The following is a 15,765-nucleotide window of genomic DNA, read 5'->3' on the forward strand; positions in this document are numbered from 1 at the left end:
GAACGAGATCCCTGGGATTGTTAGCATTGGAGTGTTGAGAGGGATGAGGCACCAGCAGGAATTAAAGGCTCTGAGGCATCAGGAATGTGATGAAGAGGCTGAATCTCATCCATGTCCATGTTTTTCCTGGAAAGCCGTGCTGCCAGATGCAGCCCTTTACAAGGCCAAGTGCACGCTTCCATCAGGGATGCAGGACGAAGGAAGGTCATGGGTGGGATGGAGGAACGCCATTGGAGCCGGGATGGAGGCGTGAGCTGCTGCTCTTTGCTCTCCAGGTCTGTTCTTCCAGCTGTTTTTTGGGATGTGATTCGGGCCGGTTTGGAGGGGCTGTCCCGTTCCCTGGTGTGTGGGAGCGTGGGGAGGGTGCGGAATTCTGGAATGGTTTGGGGTGGAAGGAAACTTAAGGATCATCCAGTTTCACCCCTCTGCCATGGGCAGGAACACTTCTCATAGCCCAGGTTGTTCCAAGCCGGCCCCAGGGCTGGAAGCCGCTCCTGAGCTCTGGAGGCGCGGTGATTCCAAACGCGGCCTCTCAGCTCCCTCTAGAGCCAGAGAGAAGGAAAAAACTTCCAGAAGTTGCTGCACCTGCTCCTGAAATCGTCACCGGGAGAGTCCTGTCCTTTCCCAGGCAGAGAGAGAGGTGTTGGGGTGATGCCAGAATCCTGGACCTAAAAATTCCCGTTCCACCAAGAAATCCCTACCCTGCATACATCAGACATCCAGGAAACCCGGGGGGTCCTCCAGGTCGGCATGGGGTATCCCAATGCTTCTGGAGAAAAGGACATGGCTGTTTTCTGGGAGGAGGAAAGGATGGAGGCAGGAAGGGGCCTCCAAATCCCTCGGGATCCCCTCGCCGTGTGTGGTGGCTCCATTCCCAGCCTGAGCTCCCATTTCCCATCATAAATAACAGCATCTCTTTCCCTCTGACTCCCAATGGAGATGGCCAGAGATCCCTGAATCCCTCCTGCGTGTCCTCACTGGGGACAAACGCACCGGGATGGAGGAGGGTGAATTCCCAAAAATGGCAATAAAGGAGCTTCCTTTACAATAGGGTTTGTAAAGTTCCCTGTCTCAGTGAAGTTTTCCTAGGAAGTGTCAGGGTTAGGTTATCAACACCTCGTTAGGTACCAAGCTAATTGCAGGAGCGATTCCCAAGCAAAGCATCCACAATTTGGGATGGAAAGGGGATCTTGGAGCATCCTGAGGAGAAAGCATCCAACCCTTCCCTGTCCCTCCCTCCCTCTTCCCGTGCAGGATTTTGGGAGCCTCTGCTGGCAAAGCCGCCCCATTGAGCAAGAGGGCCCTGACGAGAATTCCCTGAGCGAGCTTCCCGCAGGGAGCAAAGGGCAGTGGGAGCGTGTCCCTGCCTGGCCAGCACCTCCCGGGGATTTCAGACAGCAAAGGGACCACGGTGAGGAGGAAGGCACCTGGGAATTCCTGCAGTCCCCTGGGCTGGTTCCCGGGCCATGGCAGCCACCACGGTGACGGACGCGGGCAGCGTGAGGATCATCACGGAGGTGATCCCGGCCACGGATCCCCGGGCAGCCCAGCTGGCCTCAGGCTCCCAGGCACCTGCCAGGACCTCATTCCAAACACAAGGCTTCCGCAGGGCTCATCCCAAGGTGTTGGGGGTGAGACACGGCCTTCCAGGGGCCCAGCAGGACTGGGGATCCGCAGGGATTGTCCTGCTGGATGTTCTCCCTGGCTGGGTGGAGGGGATGTTGGGATAGGTGCCTCTCCCAGTCCCTTCCTGGCACTGTGATGTGGGATTGGGCTGGGATGTGCCTCACAGTAACGGGATCGGGATCCATCTCCCTCATCCTTCCCCAGACCATCCACATCTTCACTGGAATTGTCCACATCTGCTCCGGGATCATCCTGACACTGTCGGAGCACAGGAACCCTTCCCTCCCTGTGGCCAGCGGGGTCTTCTTCTGGCTGGGGATCCTGGTAAATTGGGATGAGGACATGGCAATCTCAGGGAATCCTGGTGAACTGGGGACAATATCCAATAACCATTTCACCCCACGTTCTGGGGTGTTTGTGCATCCCTGAACCCCAGTTCCCACCAGGAAGGGTGCCAGGGAAGGGTGCCTTGCTGCTGACACCAATTCCCACTGTTTTCCAAGTAGCTCCTGGTCTCGGGCTCGTTGCTGGTGGAAAGTGAAAGGAGAGACAGCCCTGTGCTGGTAAGATCCAGGTTGGGAGGGACAAGGTGTCCCCCCATTCCTTATGTCCTTTCCAGCACCTGCCAGGACCCCTCCACAGCCTGGATTCATCCCACGGGATCCACAGGCCAGTCTCCCCCTCGGGAAGTGCCCAGCTCTCCCACAAGGAGCACAGGATGGAGGTCGGGGTCACTGTGAGGGGGATGAAAGGTTCAGGGGCCCTCATGGCTTTGGAATCACTGTGGGATGAGGAGGATAAAAGGTCCAAGGAGGCCCTCATGGCTTTGGAATCACTGTGGGATGAGGAGAATAAAAGGTCCTATGAGGCCTTATGGCCTTTGGAGTCACTGGGGGATGAAAGGTCCAGGAGGCCCACATGGCTTTGGAATCACTGTGGGATTCCAGGGATAAAAGGTCCAAGGAGACCCACATGGTCTTTGGAATCACTGTGGGATGAGGAGGATGAAAGGTCCAGGAGGCCCTCATGGCCTTTGGAATCACTGGGGGATGAAAGGTCCAGGAGACCCTCGTGGTTTTGGAATCACTGTGGGATGAGGGGGATGAAAGGTCCAGGAGGCCCACATGGGCTTTGGAATCACCGTGGGATGAGGGGGACAGGACTGGGTGGCTTCTCCAGGAGATCTGTGCTCGCGGTTGGATGATCCCTGTGGGAAGCAGCCCTTCCCAGGGCCCGCGTCACCGGGTGCTCCCTGCAGGTCAAGGCCTGCTGTGTGCTCAGCGTGGGCGTTGTCCTGGGCACGCTGATGGCCATCGGGATCCACGGCATGGCCATCACCCGGATCACACCTGGCTGCGAGAAACCCGAGCCCTTCCGGACCCGCCCGGAATGGTGCCTCCACATGGAGAGCAAGGTAGGACACCGGGATTGCGAGGGAATCCCAGTCTGGGTGGGGTGCTCAAGGATCCAGGTCCTGTTCGGGTGGTGGATCCCAGGATATTCCTGTGAAAAACGCCAGTCATTTGTTTTTAGAATTTTAAAAGTTTAATGGTAATAAAATGGTTATAAAAATAGTCATATAACTACAGTAATAAAAATTTGGACAATTGGGATTAGGACAATACAAGACAATAAAAACAAAGAGTTATGGATGGTCCAGGTACCTTTTTCTGGGCAACATAAGCCCAAAAAGAGACACACATTAACAGAGGATTAACCCCTAAAAGCAACAGCCTGTTGCATATTCATACACCTCATACGTGGTGCATAACTTCCATTCAAACAAAGGATTCTGTCTGGTCACTGTCAACTTCTTCCTCTTAATCCTGAGAGCTGAGCGAGGCAGGAAGAATTTAGTTTCTCCTGATAAGGGAGCAATAAATTCTTTCTCTGAAAGATTTAGGTGTCCTGTGGCTGCTATGTCGGTGCAAGTGCCTCATTCCTCTCTTTTAAAAAAAGTATCTTACATAGCACAGTTTCTATTTTAACATTATGTTTTAACCTAAAACTATATGTGAAAAATGCATATTTTATGATGGGCTATTTGCAAATATTAAAATGAATATTATATGTGTTGTGTTAGAAAGTAATGCTGTATTAATTCTCTTAAGTACTGTGGTAAATATAGTTTTAGGTTATAACATAAAGTAAAAATAGAAACTGTGCTAAGTTAGATACTTCTTTTTCTAAAGGAAGGACTCACACTGAGATAGCAGTGACAGAACTCCTAATTCTTTCAGAGAAAGAGAATTTATTGCTCCATTATCAGGAGAAACAAACTTCTCCCTGCCTCGCTCGGGCAGGATGACGCTGTCAGGATTATGAGGAAAAAGTTGACACTGACCAGACAGAATCCTTTGTTTGAATGGAATTTATTAATCATGTATGAGATGTATGAATATGCAACACGCTATTGTTTTTAAGGGTCAATCCTCTGTTAACGGGTGTCTTTTTTCGGGCTTATGCTGCCCAGAAAGAGATACCCGGACATCCATAACTCTTTGTTTTTATTGTCTCATATTGTCCTAATTCAAATTGTCCAAATGATCATTACTCTAATTCCATTACTATTTTTATAACCTTTTTATTACTATTAAACTTTTAAAATTTTAATAACAAGCGATGGGCGTTTTTCGCATATATTTAACACACTAGTTAAGAAAATTATTATAGCATAACTTTCTAACACAACACATATAATATTAATTTTATTATTTGCGAAAAGCCAATCACAAAACAGGCATTTTTCACACTCCCGTTCTCCTCCTCCTGGCAGAAGCTGAGCAACGGCCTGGATTCCATCCTGGCGCTGCTCGGCCTCCTGGAATTCTGCGTGGCCGTGGCGGTTCTGGCGTTCGGATACGACACGGTCCGGCAGCACACGTACACCCAGCTGGTGAGGGAGGCGGCAGTCCTGCAAATCCCGGGAATGCTGATCCACCCCTTCCTCCCGTGTACCTCCCGGACATTTCCCTGGATTTCCCTGTGTTTGCTTCCCCAGGCGCTGTAGCCACGGCCCAGCCCTGCACGTGGAGCCCCCTGGGATGCCCTCAGCGTGTTCAGTCCCCAGTAAAAGCCTCTCCCCCAGCCCGGCCCGCCCGTGTCTCCGGGGGTTACTCGGGGTGCGGGGGGGCTCGCCCCGGGTGTGTTTGGGGCAGTTCGGGGGGTCCCGGTACCGGCGGCCACGGTGGTGGGCGGAGCTGCCCAGCACAAACATGGCGGCCGTACCCCGTGCAAAGATGGCGGCCGCCACCGTTCATGGAGGGTGCTGCCCAATACAAACATGGCGGCAGTGCCCGCTACAAACATGGCGGCCGCCTCCGTGCCCGGAAGGTGCTGCCCAACACAAAAATGGCGGACGGGGAGGTGCTCTGGCTTCGCGCTCCTGCGGCGATCGCCGCTCTAACGTCATCTGTCCGCGACGCCGCGGGGCCGCGTGGATCATGGAGGGGGAGAACGGGGGGACCCCGGCACCGGCACCGGGAGCGACCCCCGAGGGGCCCAGCGGGGCCGCCGCGGCTCCGGCTGCCGCGGCTCGGCGGCGGCGGAAAGGCGGCAAGAAGCGGCAGGAGGCGGTGGTCACCATCCCCCGGGGCAAGCCCAAGTCGGGACGCGTGTGGAAGGATCCCGGGAAGAAGAGGTGGGAAGGGAAGCGGGGAATGAGGGGCAGTTCTTGGGGGGCTCTGGGCTCCAGAAGGGCTCTTTACGGGGGTCATGTGGTCTGGGGGAATTTTGAGGGGGACAGGGTTGTCTGGGGGCTTGTGAGGGGTTCCAGAGGTATCCATGGGCTTTAGGAAGAATGCAGAGGTGATTGGGATGACTTGGAGGCGATGCTCAGGATGCCGTGGGATGCTCCGCGGAGTTTCATGGAATTCTAGAGAGGCGCTGGAGTGGCCCCGGCTGCATCCCGGGCTGTTTGGGGATCCAACACCCCCCGTGTGCCCACGCAGGTTCTCCCACATGATCCAGGACAAGGCTCTCCGCAGCTCCTGGGCACGGAAAATGAAGGAGAGGCAGGAGAGGAAGCTGGTCCGGGATCTGGCACGGCAGCTGGAGGAAGCCAAGCAGAGGGAGAAAGAGGTAACGGGGCTCGGGAGCTGAGAATTCCCATCTTTCCCAAGCACAGTCCCATTCTCTGCCCTTTTCCCAGGCCTCAGAGCTGTAGCAGAGCCCAGGAAAAAGGGATGGAGAATTCCCTGTCCTGGTGCCAAATCCAGTCGCTGACAGTCACATGCCCCAAGTCACTGACTCGGAATAAACCCCCTGGGTCAATTCCAGCCTCACCCGGGGTGGAAAACCTGCTGGAATGACAGATTTCACACTTGGCTGGGCTTTGGGTTTAATCCCAGGGGAAGGGATCCTCAGGGAATGTTGTGGTGCTGCTCCCACAGGAAAAGAAGCGGCGGCGGGAGGAGAACCTGAAGCGGCGCCTGGAAAACGAGCGGAAAGCCGAGATTGTCCAAGTGGTGAGTCCCCTGTGCCAGCTGGGAACAGCCCTGGAGCACCCCACATCCTCCAGCCCCCATGGATCAGCCTCTAGTTTGCTCCAGTTCCTCTCCCTGTCTTTGTCTTTGGAGGAGCCTGGGAGGACTGGGAGATTCCTAGTAAAGCCAGGCACGCTGGAAGTGTGTTCCCTGTGTTCTCCCAAGCTGAAGAGTACCAGAACTCAGGGATAATGGGGTGGTGGAGCAAGGAAAATGCTGCACTGGTGGGGATCCATGTGGGGAAATTGTGGCTTTTCCATTGAGAAGAGACCTGGGAGCTTGGGGTGGGTGTGACATAGACCTCACCTGTGGGTGAGGATGGGGTTAGTTTTGGGATAAATCCCTTCCTAGATCCTGAAGGTGCTGGGAGGCTGGGAGCCCTCCATGCCCATTCTGCCTCATTCCCACACTCTGCTCCATTCCTGGAAGTGCTCCAGGACAGGGCTTGGAGCACCCTGCACCAGCGGAAAGCATCCCTGCCCACGGCCAGGCAGGGAACTGGATCATCCCTAAGGTCCCTTCCAACCCAAAGCATTGCAGCATCCTGTGATTCCATGGGATCTCCTCTCCTTTCCCGTTTCCCAGATCCGGAACCCCCTGAAGCTGAAGAGGGCCAGGAAGAAGCAGCTGAGGCGGGTGGAGAAGCGGGACACGCTGGCCCTGCTCCAGAAGACGCCCGTGAGGCGCAGCACGGCCACAGAGTGAGGCAGGATTTGGGATCCTGCTTCTCCCCAGGGGCTTCTCCTCAGCTTGCCAGGCTGGAATCGCTGCCAGGACCCTCAGTGTTGGACAAACAACGGGACAGAGCTGGGGGTGTGCATTCCGCAGGCACCAGCTGTGGGATCCCCCTGTGGAATCAGGATGCGGCCGGTGCCGGAGGCTGGAACAGAACTTTGCTTTCCCAAATTTGCCTTGTTCTTATAAAAATGAAAAGGAACTGAGACAGATTTGCCTCCAGTGGCTCTTGGGATTGAGGGCTCCTGCTGGGGCCTTCCCTAAGGCATTCCTAGGATTGGAGTGTGCCATGGCCCCTCATTCCAATTCTCCAAAGAGGGAATTCCTGTTGGGAATGAGCCCCAGAACGTGTCAGCAAGGAAGGGGGCATGGTGTCACACACCCTCCTCTGGGGGCAACGCTGGGAATTTGGCAGGGGCTGGAAGTTGGAAATCCACGTGGATTTCTTAACATTCCTGGTTTTTCTTGGTCCATGGACACCCCTTTCTGCATTCCTGGGGAGGGATGCGGCTCTGAGCTGGGATGGGGGGACAAAGGGGTGCACTGGCTGGAAAATGGCACTGCAGGAATCAGCATGGAGCCCTGGGATGGGAATATGGAGCCCTGGAGCTTCATGCTGGGGTGGCAATTTTGGGGGTGGCCCTGAACCCTGAATTGGAATGGGGCGTGTCCCACCCGTGTCCAGGAATGGGGAGGTGCCACAGGGAAAGTGGGGACTGACAGGAATTTCGGGGTGTGGCCGGTGCCAGGCAGGCACGGGGTCATGGGGCAGGAGGGCTCTGCCCTCGCCATTCCCGGGTTAATGATTTCCAAGGAATCCTCAAGCCTTTCCCTGTGCAGAGCCCACGGCCCAGGCTGTGCCCAGCGGGGTAAGAGAAGGGGAAGCTCGGGCCCTTGGGGGCCGATTTCCTGCTGTCACGGCTGTGGGAGGACCACGAGAACCACGAGTCTCCTCCCAGGGCTGGACCGGGGCCAACATCCCAGTTCCCAGCCTGCCGTGCTGCCCGGAGCGGGAGCGGGGTGCACACAGCACCGGGGGGCTCCGAGCCCCTGGATCCCCATCCTGCTCGGCTCCGGGGTGGGCAGGAGGAGGATAAGGAGGGGGAGGCAGTGGGTGCTGGGAATGGCGGGGCTGGGAGACACAGGGAAAAGGGGTGTCCCGGCTGCCGGGTGAGTTTTGGAGCAGGGATGTGGGTTTAGAGGGTGGGAGGGGTGAGGAAGGGAGGGGATGGGGACAAGGACCAGGAGGGGACAAGGACCAGGAAAGAAGGGACAGGAACCACAAGGGAATGGGGACATGGGAAAGAGGGATAGGGACATGGGAAGGAGGGATGCTAGCAGAAGTATCTGGACCTCAAACCCCATCCTGGGGGTCTCCCGTGATGGTCCCTGGGGACAGGCCCTGACTACCATTCCCCTCCTGGGCATGGCAATCGCTGTGGGACACTCAGGGTGATTCCCATTGCCAGGTACACCATGGTGGAGGTGACGGTGACGCCGCAGTCCTCGCTGGCCGACCGGCCGGTGCAGATCCGTGTGCGGGGACTGTCCCCATCCCAGCTGGTCACGCTCCGGGCCTGGCTGAAGGACGAGCAGGGCGAGTGCTTCCAATCCCGTGCCTTTTTCCGCGCCGACGGAGCGGGAGAGGTGGATCCCGGGCTCCACGCCGCCCTGGGGGGCAGCTACTCGGGGCTCTGGCCCATGGGGCTCCTGTGGTTCCTGCAGCCCGACACGCTGTTCCGGCGGCTGGTGAAGCGGGATGTGGCCGGCAGCCCCTTCCGCGTGCGGCTGGAGGTGTGGGACGGGCTCAGCCTGGGCACGGATCCGCGGGAGCAGCCGCTGGCATCCTGCGAGGCCGAGCGCTGGTATGTGGGCCCCGGAGTGCAGCGGGTGCCCATCCGTGAGGGAAGGGTCCGTGGCGCCCTGTTCCTGCCTCCTGGTGAGCACTGGGCAGCGGGGAATTCGGGATATCACACCTAGGGACTGGGGAATTCGGGATATCAAACCTAGGGACTGGCAGGGTGTGTGTTCTTGGGAGACCTTCGGTGCCCAGCCTTGGGACCCCTGGGATACCCAACCAGTATTCCCTTGGGATACCAGACCTTGGGAGCCCTGGATACTGATACTGAGCTTTGGGATCCTGGGGATGCCAAACACTGGGACCCCTGGGAAACAACACTGGGATTCCTGGGATGCTAAACCATAAGATTCCTGGATTGTCCAGCCCTGGAAGCGCTGGGTTAGCAAACCTCAGGACTCCTGGGATGCCCAAAGTTGGGATCGATTCCTGGGTTGTCCAGCCTTAGGATTCCTGAGATATCAAACCTTAGGATCTTGCAATGCCCAACCTCGGGACCCCCAGGATACAAAGTTGGGATTCCTCAGTTGTCCAGCCTTGGGATCCTTGAGATATCAAACCTTAGGGTTTTGGGACCCTCAGGACACTGGACCCTGTGCCCCCTGGGATGCCCAGCCATGGAACCTCCGGGATGCAGGGCAGCAGGGGTGGCTCCTCATCCCTGACATTCCCCCTGTCTTCCCATAGGACCGGGCCCCTTCCCCGGAGTCATCGACCTGTTTGGGGGTGCGGGGGGCCTGATTGAGTTCCGGGCAGGGCTCTTGGCCAGCCGGGGCTTTGCCGTGCTGGCCCTCGCCTTCTTCGCCTACGACGACCTGCCCCGAGTCCTGGCCCAGCTGGACCTGGAATATTTCGAGGAAGCGGCTGAGCTGCTCCTCCGGCATCCCAAGGTGAGTCCTGGAGTGTGGAGAAAGGCACCTGTCAGCCAGGATGGACTGGGGATTGGGGGCAACCTGGTGAGCAGGATGTCCAGGTGACCAGGGGTTATGTCCCAGGGACTGGGGGATATCTCATGAGAACATCCTTGTCCTGGCACCCAGGGATGTCCCAGTAAATGTATTATCCCTGTATGTTATCCCAGCTGGCTCCATTTTCTCTTCCTTCAGGTCCGAGGCCCCGGCCTGGGTGTGGTGGGCGTCTCCAAAGGCGCGGAGGTGGCCTTGGCCATGGCCACCTTCCTGCCACAGGTGGCGGCCACGGTGTGGATCAACGGCACAAGCTTCCTGTACGGAAACCCGCTGCTCTACAAGGACCTGCGCATCCCTGCCATCCCCTACCACACCGAGCGCGTCCTTTTCACTGAGGTGGGAGCCATGGACAACTCGGCCATTTTCGATGACCCCCGGGACGCCGCGCACCGCGCCTCGGCCATCCCGGTGGAGAGGATCCGGGGCAAGGTGCTGTTTGTGGTGGGGGAGGCCGACCGCAGCTTCAACAGCAAGCTCTTCGCCGAGCTGGCCCTGGCGCGGATGCCGCCGGAGAGCGGCCGGGTGCTGTCCTACCCCGGCGCCGGGCACCTCATTGAGCCCCCCGGGTCCCCCCTGTGCAGCAACTCCGCCATCCGCGGCACCCCCAAACCCGTGGCCTGGGGGGGAGAGCTCCAGCCCCACGCCCGGGCACAGGAACATTCCTGGCAGGAGATCCTGCAGTTCTTGGAGCTCCATCTGGGCTCGGTTGCCGCCATGAAGCTGTGAGGGGTGGGGAGAAGAGGTGGTGGGATTGTCACTGCGGGGAATAAAGTGTCACCACTGGTGGCTGCTGCCTATGCTCCTGGGGGATGATGTGTGGGACAAAGGTTGGACACAGATTGAGGAAATCTATTGGAGATATTTGGGAGATACATGAGATATATGTTGGATACATATGGGATATACATCAGATTATATATATATATATATATATATAGGATGTATATTGGACATATATGGAATAGATATATTGGATATATATTAGCTGTATGTTGGACATATATATACGATATATATTGGATACATATGGAACATGTAGAACAGACAGCCCAGACATATATTGGACAAATATAGCACATATATAAAATAGATATTAGACATATATATATGACATTTATGGGGTGCATATCTATCTATATATATATATATATATATGGCACATACAGAACATATATTGGCCATATACCAGCCCAGCTGTGGCTCTGGGGCCACACTGCTCTCTCTGCAGCTGCCCCCACTTCCAGAGGAGGTTTGAGGGAATCACATCCAGCCCCTGGCTCCTCTGTCCGGGATCCCTGTGCTCCTGGGAGGTGGTGTGACCCCGTTCCCACACCCAGGGCATGGGACAGGGAGTGGCAGTAACTGTCACTCCGGGAAGGGGTGATGCGGTGTAATCTGCAGTAAAGATAAATCTCAGAAATGAAACTTGGGGAAAGGTAGGCATAGGGAATGCACAGGCAGGACTTTGGATCCCCTGTGGCACTGCCAGCAGGGCACAGCCAGGGCACAGCAAGGATTTGGGGTAACTGGCTGATTTCCAATCTCTCAGGTGTCACTGGGACCGTGCCACTCTGTCCCCTGGTCCTGTGGCTATTCCAGGAGTGGCATGTCCAGATGTCACTGCTGTCCCCACTAGCTCTGGGGAGGCGGGCACACACCAGCCTTCTCCTTTCCCCCTGGATAACCTGATCCAGCTGGGCATCCCACCTGGCACCAGTTTCATTCCCTGTTCTCTGGGACAGCCTCCAAGTGTGGGATAAGCTTGGTTTGTCCCTGGTCACCGTGACACAGCCACAGGAGGTGACCACAGGGCTGGGGCACTGAGGTCAGTGGTGGCAGGGGAGCGAGGAGCCCTGGGCAGAGCTCATCCCACAGGATCAGCTGATCCTGATCCCCCCCCGCATCCCAGCCATCCGGATATAAATCCACACCACAGAGCCCCGTGCTCCGTCCGTGTCACAGCCATGGGACGGAGCTGCTCCTTCCTCCTGCTCCTCTTCCTCCTGTCCCCGTGGCCCAGAGCCACCGTGGCACTGCTGCAGTACCGCCACGACTGCGGAGAGCTGGGAATGCAGCTCCTGGTCTTCCCGTCCCATGGCCGCACCGTCCGCTTCAAGGTTCTGGGTGAGTGCGGGGCTCCCTGGATCCCCTTGGGTGCTGGATTTCTCTGGGACTCCCCTCAGCCCTGGAGTGTTCTGTGGTGATGGTGTCCCAATGGGATGAGCCCAATGGCTTGGATGAACTGTTGTTGCTGCCCGGGGAGTTTCCATGCACATGGATGTGTCACATCCCTGTATCCATGGTGTCCCTCCAGATGAGTTTGGCTCCCGCTTTGACGTGGCCAACTGCTCCATCTGCCTCCACTGGCTGAATTCCAGGGAAGACGGCTCTGTCATCTTCTCCTCTGGCTACAATGGCTGCCACGTCCTGTTCAAGGTGACGCTCCTGTCCCCTCCATGGTCCCCTCCAGCAGGATGGGGGTGACTGTCCCTCATGTCCCCCCTTAGGAGAACCGCTATGTCCTGCGGGTGCAGCTGGAGGAGCTGCTCTCCGGCGGGATCCCCGTCACCTCCTACGAGGTCAACATGACCTGCCCCAAGCCAGGCGGCTCTGAGGCGCTCCCAGATGGAACCCAGGGGACGAGCCGGGACAGCCCAACGCTGTTCTCCCACACCGGCCTGCACCAGGTCTCGGGCTCCTCCCTCACCCTCACGGGATCCCACTTCTCAGCCCAAGATCTCGTGGAGCAGGTTCACGCCGTGGGACAGTACCAGCCCAGCCCAGCGCTTCCCGGGATCCACCACCATTCCAGTCCAGCCCACTCGGGGCTTCTGTCCCAGCCTGCTGGGGTTCATCCTGTCAACCCAATCCAGGGAAGCTTGTTCCACCCAGCGGTGCAGCCCGCCCAGCCTGGGGAGCAGAGCCAGCCAGGGTTCCTTCGCCCAGTGCTCGTATCCCAAAACCATCCCAGTTTGGGGCATCAGGGGGGGCAGAACCAGCCGGGGCACCTGCATCCAGGGTCTGTATCCCAAAATCAGCCTGGGATTCGCCCAGGGTCTGTATCCCAAAACCAGCCTGGGATGATGCATGCTGGGGGTCAAAACCAACCTGGGATTCGCCCAGGATCTGTATCCCCAAATCAGCCTGGGATTCGTCCAGGGTCTGCATCCCACAACCAGCCTGGGATTCGTCCAGGGTCTGTATCCCCAAATCAGCCTGGGATGATGCATTCCGTGGGTCAAACCCAACCAGGCATTCGTCCAGTATCTGTATCCCACAACCAGCCTGGGATGGGGGGGATACATCACGGGGGTCAAAACCAACCAGGGATTCGCCCTGGGTCTGTATCCCAAATTCATCCTGGGGGTCAAAACCAACCAGGGATTCGCCCCGGGTCTGTATTTCAAAATCATCCTGGGGGTCAAAACCAACCAGGGATTCGCCCCGGGTTTGTATCCCCCAACCAGCCTGGCTTGACCTCCACCGGTGCCCAGACTCCAGCAGGATTCCAGCGCCCAGGAGGTCAGCCCCTAAACCAGCCAGGAATATCTCGTCCCAATCATCCCTCCAACTCCCAAACCGGGTTCCCAGGCCACGCTGGGCTGCTCCATCCCAGCCCAGCTTTGGTGCACCCAGGACTCTCATCCTGGCCAGGTTTCATCAGCCCTGGACCCCAGGCTGAGCCGCAGCCCGGCCTGGGACTCCCTGGGCTGCGGCCCCAGCCTGGATTGCTGCATCCTGGGATTCACACCCAGCCCAGCCTGCTGCAGCCCACAGCGCTCTTCTACCCCTCGCCGGGGGCAGGTAAGGCAGGAAGCTGGGATGCTGGGACAAAGGGAAACGGCCTCAAGGCGCTTTTTCAACCCACGTTTCTGCTGTGTTCCCTCTTCTGCTTCCCTCCAGGAATGCAGCTGACCCGGGAGCAGTGCCAGGTGCCGGTGGGCCGCATGCCGTGCGTGGCTCCACAGGGACGGGATGCGTGCCTGCAGGCGGGATGCTGCTACGACGACATGGACCGCACCACGCCCTGCTATTACGGGAATACCGGTAGGGATACCCGGAGGGCACGTCCCAAAATCCCTCCCCGGCGCCGGGAGAGGGTGCTCAGAGTGACGGAGCCTCTCCGTGGTGTCGCAGCCACCGTGCAGTGCCTGCTGGAGGGACACTTTGTGCTGGTGGTGCCGCGGGGAATGGTGGCCCTGCCGTACAACCTGGACACCGTGCGGGTGGCCGGCGGCCAGGCGGGGTGCGAGCCCCGCCACGTGTCCGAGGCCTTCGTCATGTTCCGCTTCCCGGTCACCCATTGCGGCACCACCGTCCAGGTAGGGCAGGAAAACCCGGAGAACCCCCAGGTGGGCACGGTGGGGTCACTCCAGGATAGGAGTGCCCCCAGTCCCTCCAAAACTTCAATGAAAAACTCACCCACATGCTGCCTCCTGCCTCAAATCCTGATCCGTGCATCCCCAGGATGTTTCCCATTCCGGTGTTCCCTGCACAGGTGATCGGGGACACGCTGGTCTATGAGAACCAGCTGATCTCCACCATCGATGTCCAGGGATCCCCCCGTGGCTCCGTCACTCGGGACAGCGTCTACATGTAAGGGGAGAGGGTGGAAAAATCGAGGCAAGGAGCCGGGATTTCCCCTCGGATCAAACCATCCCTCCCTCCTGCCATGTCCCTGGTGGTGTCCCCACACTTTGGGCTGAGGAGGCTTTGGTGGAGGATCTGATGCAGGATTTGGGAGTCTCCCACCTTTCCCTCTTTTCCCCAGTCTCCGAGCTCGGTGCATCTACAATTCCAGTGACCTCCTTCCCTTGGGAGTGGAGGTGGCCGTGCCCCCCACATCGGCCCCCCTGGCCATGCTGGGCCCACTGGCGCTCCAGCTGCGCATTGCCACCGGTGAGTGCTCCCCATCCCGCTCCCCATCCCGCTCCCCATCCCGCTCAACCCCTCCCAACATTCCCACAGACGAATCCTACAGCTCCTACCACGCTGTGGGTGACTTCCCCCTGGTGAGGGTGCTCCGGGACCCCATTTACGTGGAAGTCCGGCTGCTCCAGAAGACAGATCCCAATTTGGTGCTGGTGCTGCACCACTGCTGGGCCTCTCCTGGCTCCCACGCCACATCCCAGCCCCAGTGGCCCATCCTGGTGGAAGGGTGAGTGGAAAAGGACGGGAAGATGGAAGTGAGGGGGTCACTGTGCTGACACAGTGTTCTTGTTTCCTACCCAGGTGTCCCTTCCAAGGGGACAACTACAGGACACGGCTGATTCCGATGGGTCCGGCCTCTCCGGAGCTGCCCTTCCCGAGCCACTACCAGCGCTTTGTCATCTCCACCTTTGCCTTTGTGGAGCCCCCCAAAATGGCTGTGCTGGAGGGGGAGGTGAGAGGGATCCCCCTGAATCTATATGTTGGGAATGCCTCAGTGTTGGGAATCTCTCATCCCAATACCCCCAGACCCACCCCAGCACTGAGCTGCCCACAGTCCTTTCCTGTTGGGAAGATCACGCTGCTTTTGGGAGGTTCCTCAAGGCTTGGGGATGCTTTTTGGAGGTGGGTCTCTTCAGGCTCGGGGAGCCTTTGTGGGGATCCCCAGGTGAGGCTGGCATTCCTGTGGCTCCCAGGTGTACATCTCCTGCAGCGCCTCCGTGTGCCACCTGGCCCAGCCGGAGCCCTGCCGGCCCTCCTGCCAGCTGGGAGTGCCCTCACGTGAGTCTGGGAGCCTCCAGGGATTTGGGAAGACCTCTACGTGCCCCTCTCTTCCCAAGACAACCTGCTGCTCCCCACAGGAGCGCGGAGGTCTCCAGAGGACAGGAGGACAGGTGACAGCATGGGGACAGTCACATCCCAGGGATGCGTTGTGTTTCCTGAGGCTCCCAAGAGAGGGGGAACTCAGCAGAGAGGCTGAGGGGTGAGTGCCTTCTGCTCCCTAAAATCCCCTTCATCCCAAACACCCCTTCATCCCTCTAAATTATCTCTTCCCCCTCTTCCTCCTTCCAGCTCCAGCCTCTACCTGGATGCTATTGGATGTCTCTGGGAAAGCTGGAAAAATAAAATCAGTGCAAAACACGGCTCTAAGTGTGGTTTGTTCTTT

General features: G+C 57.9%; 4 protein-coding genes across 6 annotated transcripts; all 4 read left to right on the forward strand.

Annotated features, from left to right (window-relative positions):
• Positions 1–1,384: 1,384 nt before the first annotated feature.
• On the forward strand, positions 1,385–4,713 carry LOC132074973 (membrane-spanning 4-domains subfamily A member 15-like). 3 transcript variants are annotated; one of them, XM_059475086.1, is made up of 6 exons: positions 1,390–1,631; positions 1,831–1,950; positions 2,133–2,189; positions 2,885–3,040; positions 4,403–4,522; positions 4,628–4,713. In XM_059475086.1, the coding sequence occupies exons 1-6, from the start codon at positions 1,467–1,469 to the stop codon at positions 4,634–4,636; spliced, it is 627 nt and encodes a 208-aa protein (XP_059331069.1). In that variant the 5' UTR covers positions 1,390–1,466; the 3' UTR covers positions 4,637–4,713. The 3 variants fall into 3 exon arrangements, with proteins under 3 accessions (XP_059331070.1, XP_059331069.1, XP_059331068.1); XM_059475087.1 differs by having other exon boundaries at positions 1,385–1,517; positions 4,403–4,713; XM_059475085.1 differs by having other exon boundaries at positions 4,403–4,713.
• Positions 4,714–5,051: 338 nt separating this feature from the next.
• Positions 5,052–7,055, forward strand: CCDC86 (coiled-coil domain containing 86). The gene is made up of 4 exons (XM_059475088.1): positions 5,052–5,266; positions 5,577–5,706; positions 6,018–6,092; positions 6,696–7,055. The coding sequence occupies exons 1-4, from the start codon at positions 5,070–5,072 to the stop codon at positions 6,813–6,815; spliced, it is 522 nt and encodes a 173-aa protein (XP_059331071.1). The 5' UTR covers positions 5,052–5,069; the 3' UTR covers positions 6,816–7,055.
• Positions 7,056–7,863: 808 nt separating this feature from the next.
• Positions 7,864–10,455, forward strand: LOC132074972 (acyl-coenzyme A amino acid N-acyltransferase 2-like). Its single transcript, XM_059475084.1, has 4 exons — positions 7,864–7,923; positions 8,315–8,784; positions 9,391–9,593; positions 9,810–10,455. The coding sequence occupies exons 2-4, from the start codon at positions 8,322–8,324 to the stop codon at positions 10,395–10,397; spliced, it is 1,254 nt and encodes a 417-aa protein (XP_059331067.1). The 5' UTR covers positions 7,864–7,923; positions 8,315–8,321; the 3' UTR covers positions 10,398–10,455.
• Positions 10,456–11,635: 1,180 nt separating this feature from the next.
• ZP1 (zona pellucida glycoprotein 1) lies at positions 11,636–15,744 on the forward strand. The gene is made up of 12 exons (XM_059475083.1): positions 11,636–11,795; positions 11,986–12,107; positions 12,179–13,475; positions 13,575–13,718; positions 13,809–13,993; positions 14,170–14,267; positions 14,443–14,570; positions 14,640–14,829; positions 14,904–15,054; positions 15,296–15,380; positions 15,461–15,582; positions 15,672–15,744. The coding sequence occupies exons 1-11, from the start codon at positions 11,636–11,638 to the stop codon at positions 15,577–15,579; spliced, it is 2,679 nt and encodes an 892-aa protein (XP_059331066.1). The 3' UTR covers positions 15,580–15,582; positions 15,672–15,744.
• Positions 15,745–15,765: the final 21 nt, after the last annotated feature.

Source organism: Ammospiza nelsoni, chromosome 6 (assembly GCF_027579445.1).
Source record: "Ammospiza nelsoni isolate bAmmNel1 chromosome 6, bAmmNel1.pri, whole genome shotgun sequence".
Taxonomy (NCBI): domain Eukaryota; kingdom Metazoa; phylum Chordata; class Aves; order Passeriformes; family Passerellidae; genus Ammospiza; species Ammospiza nelsoni.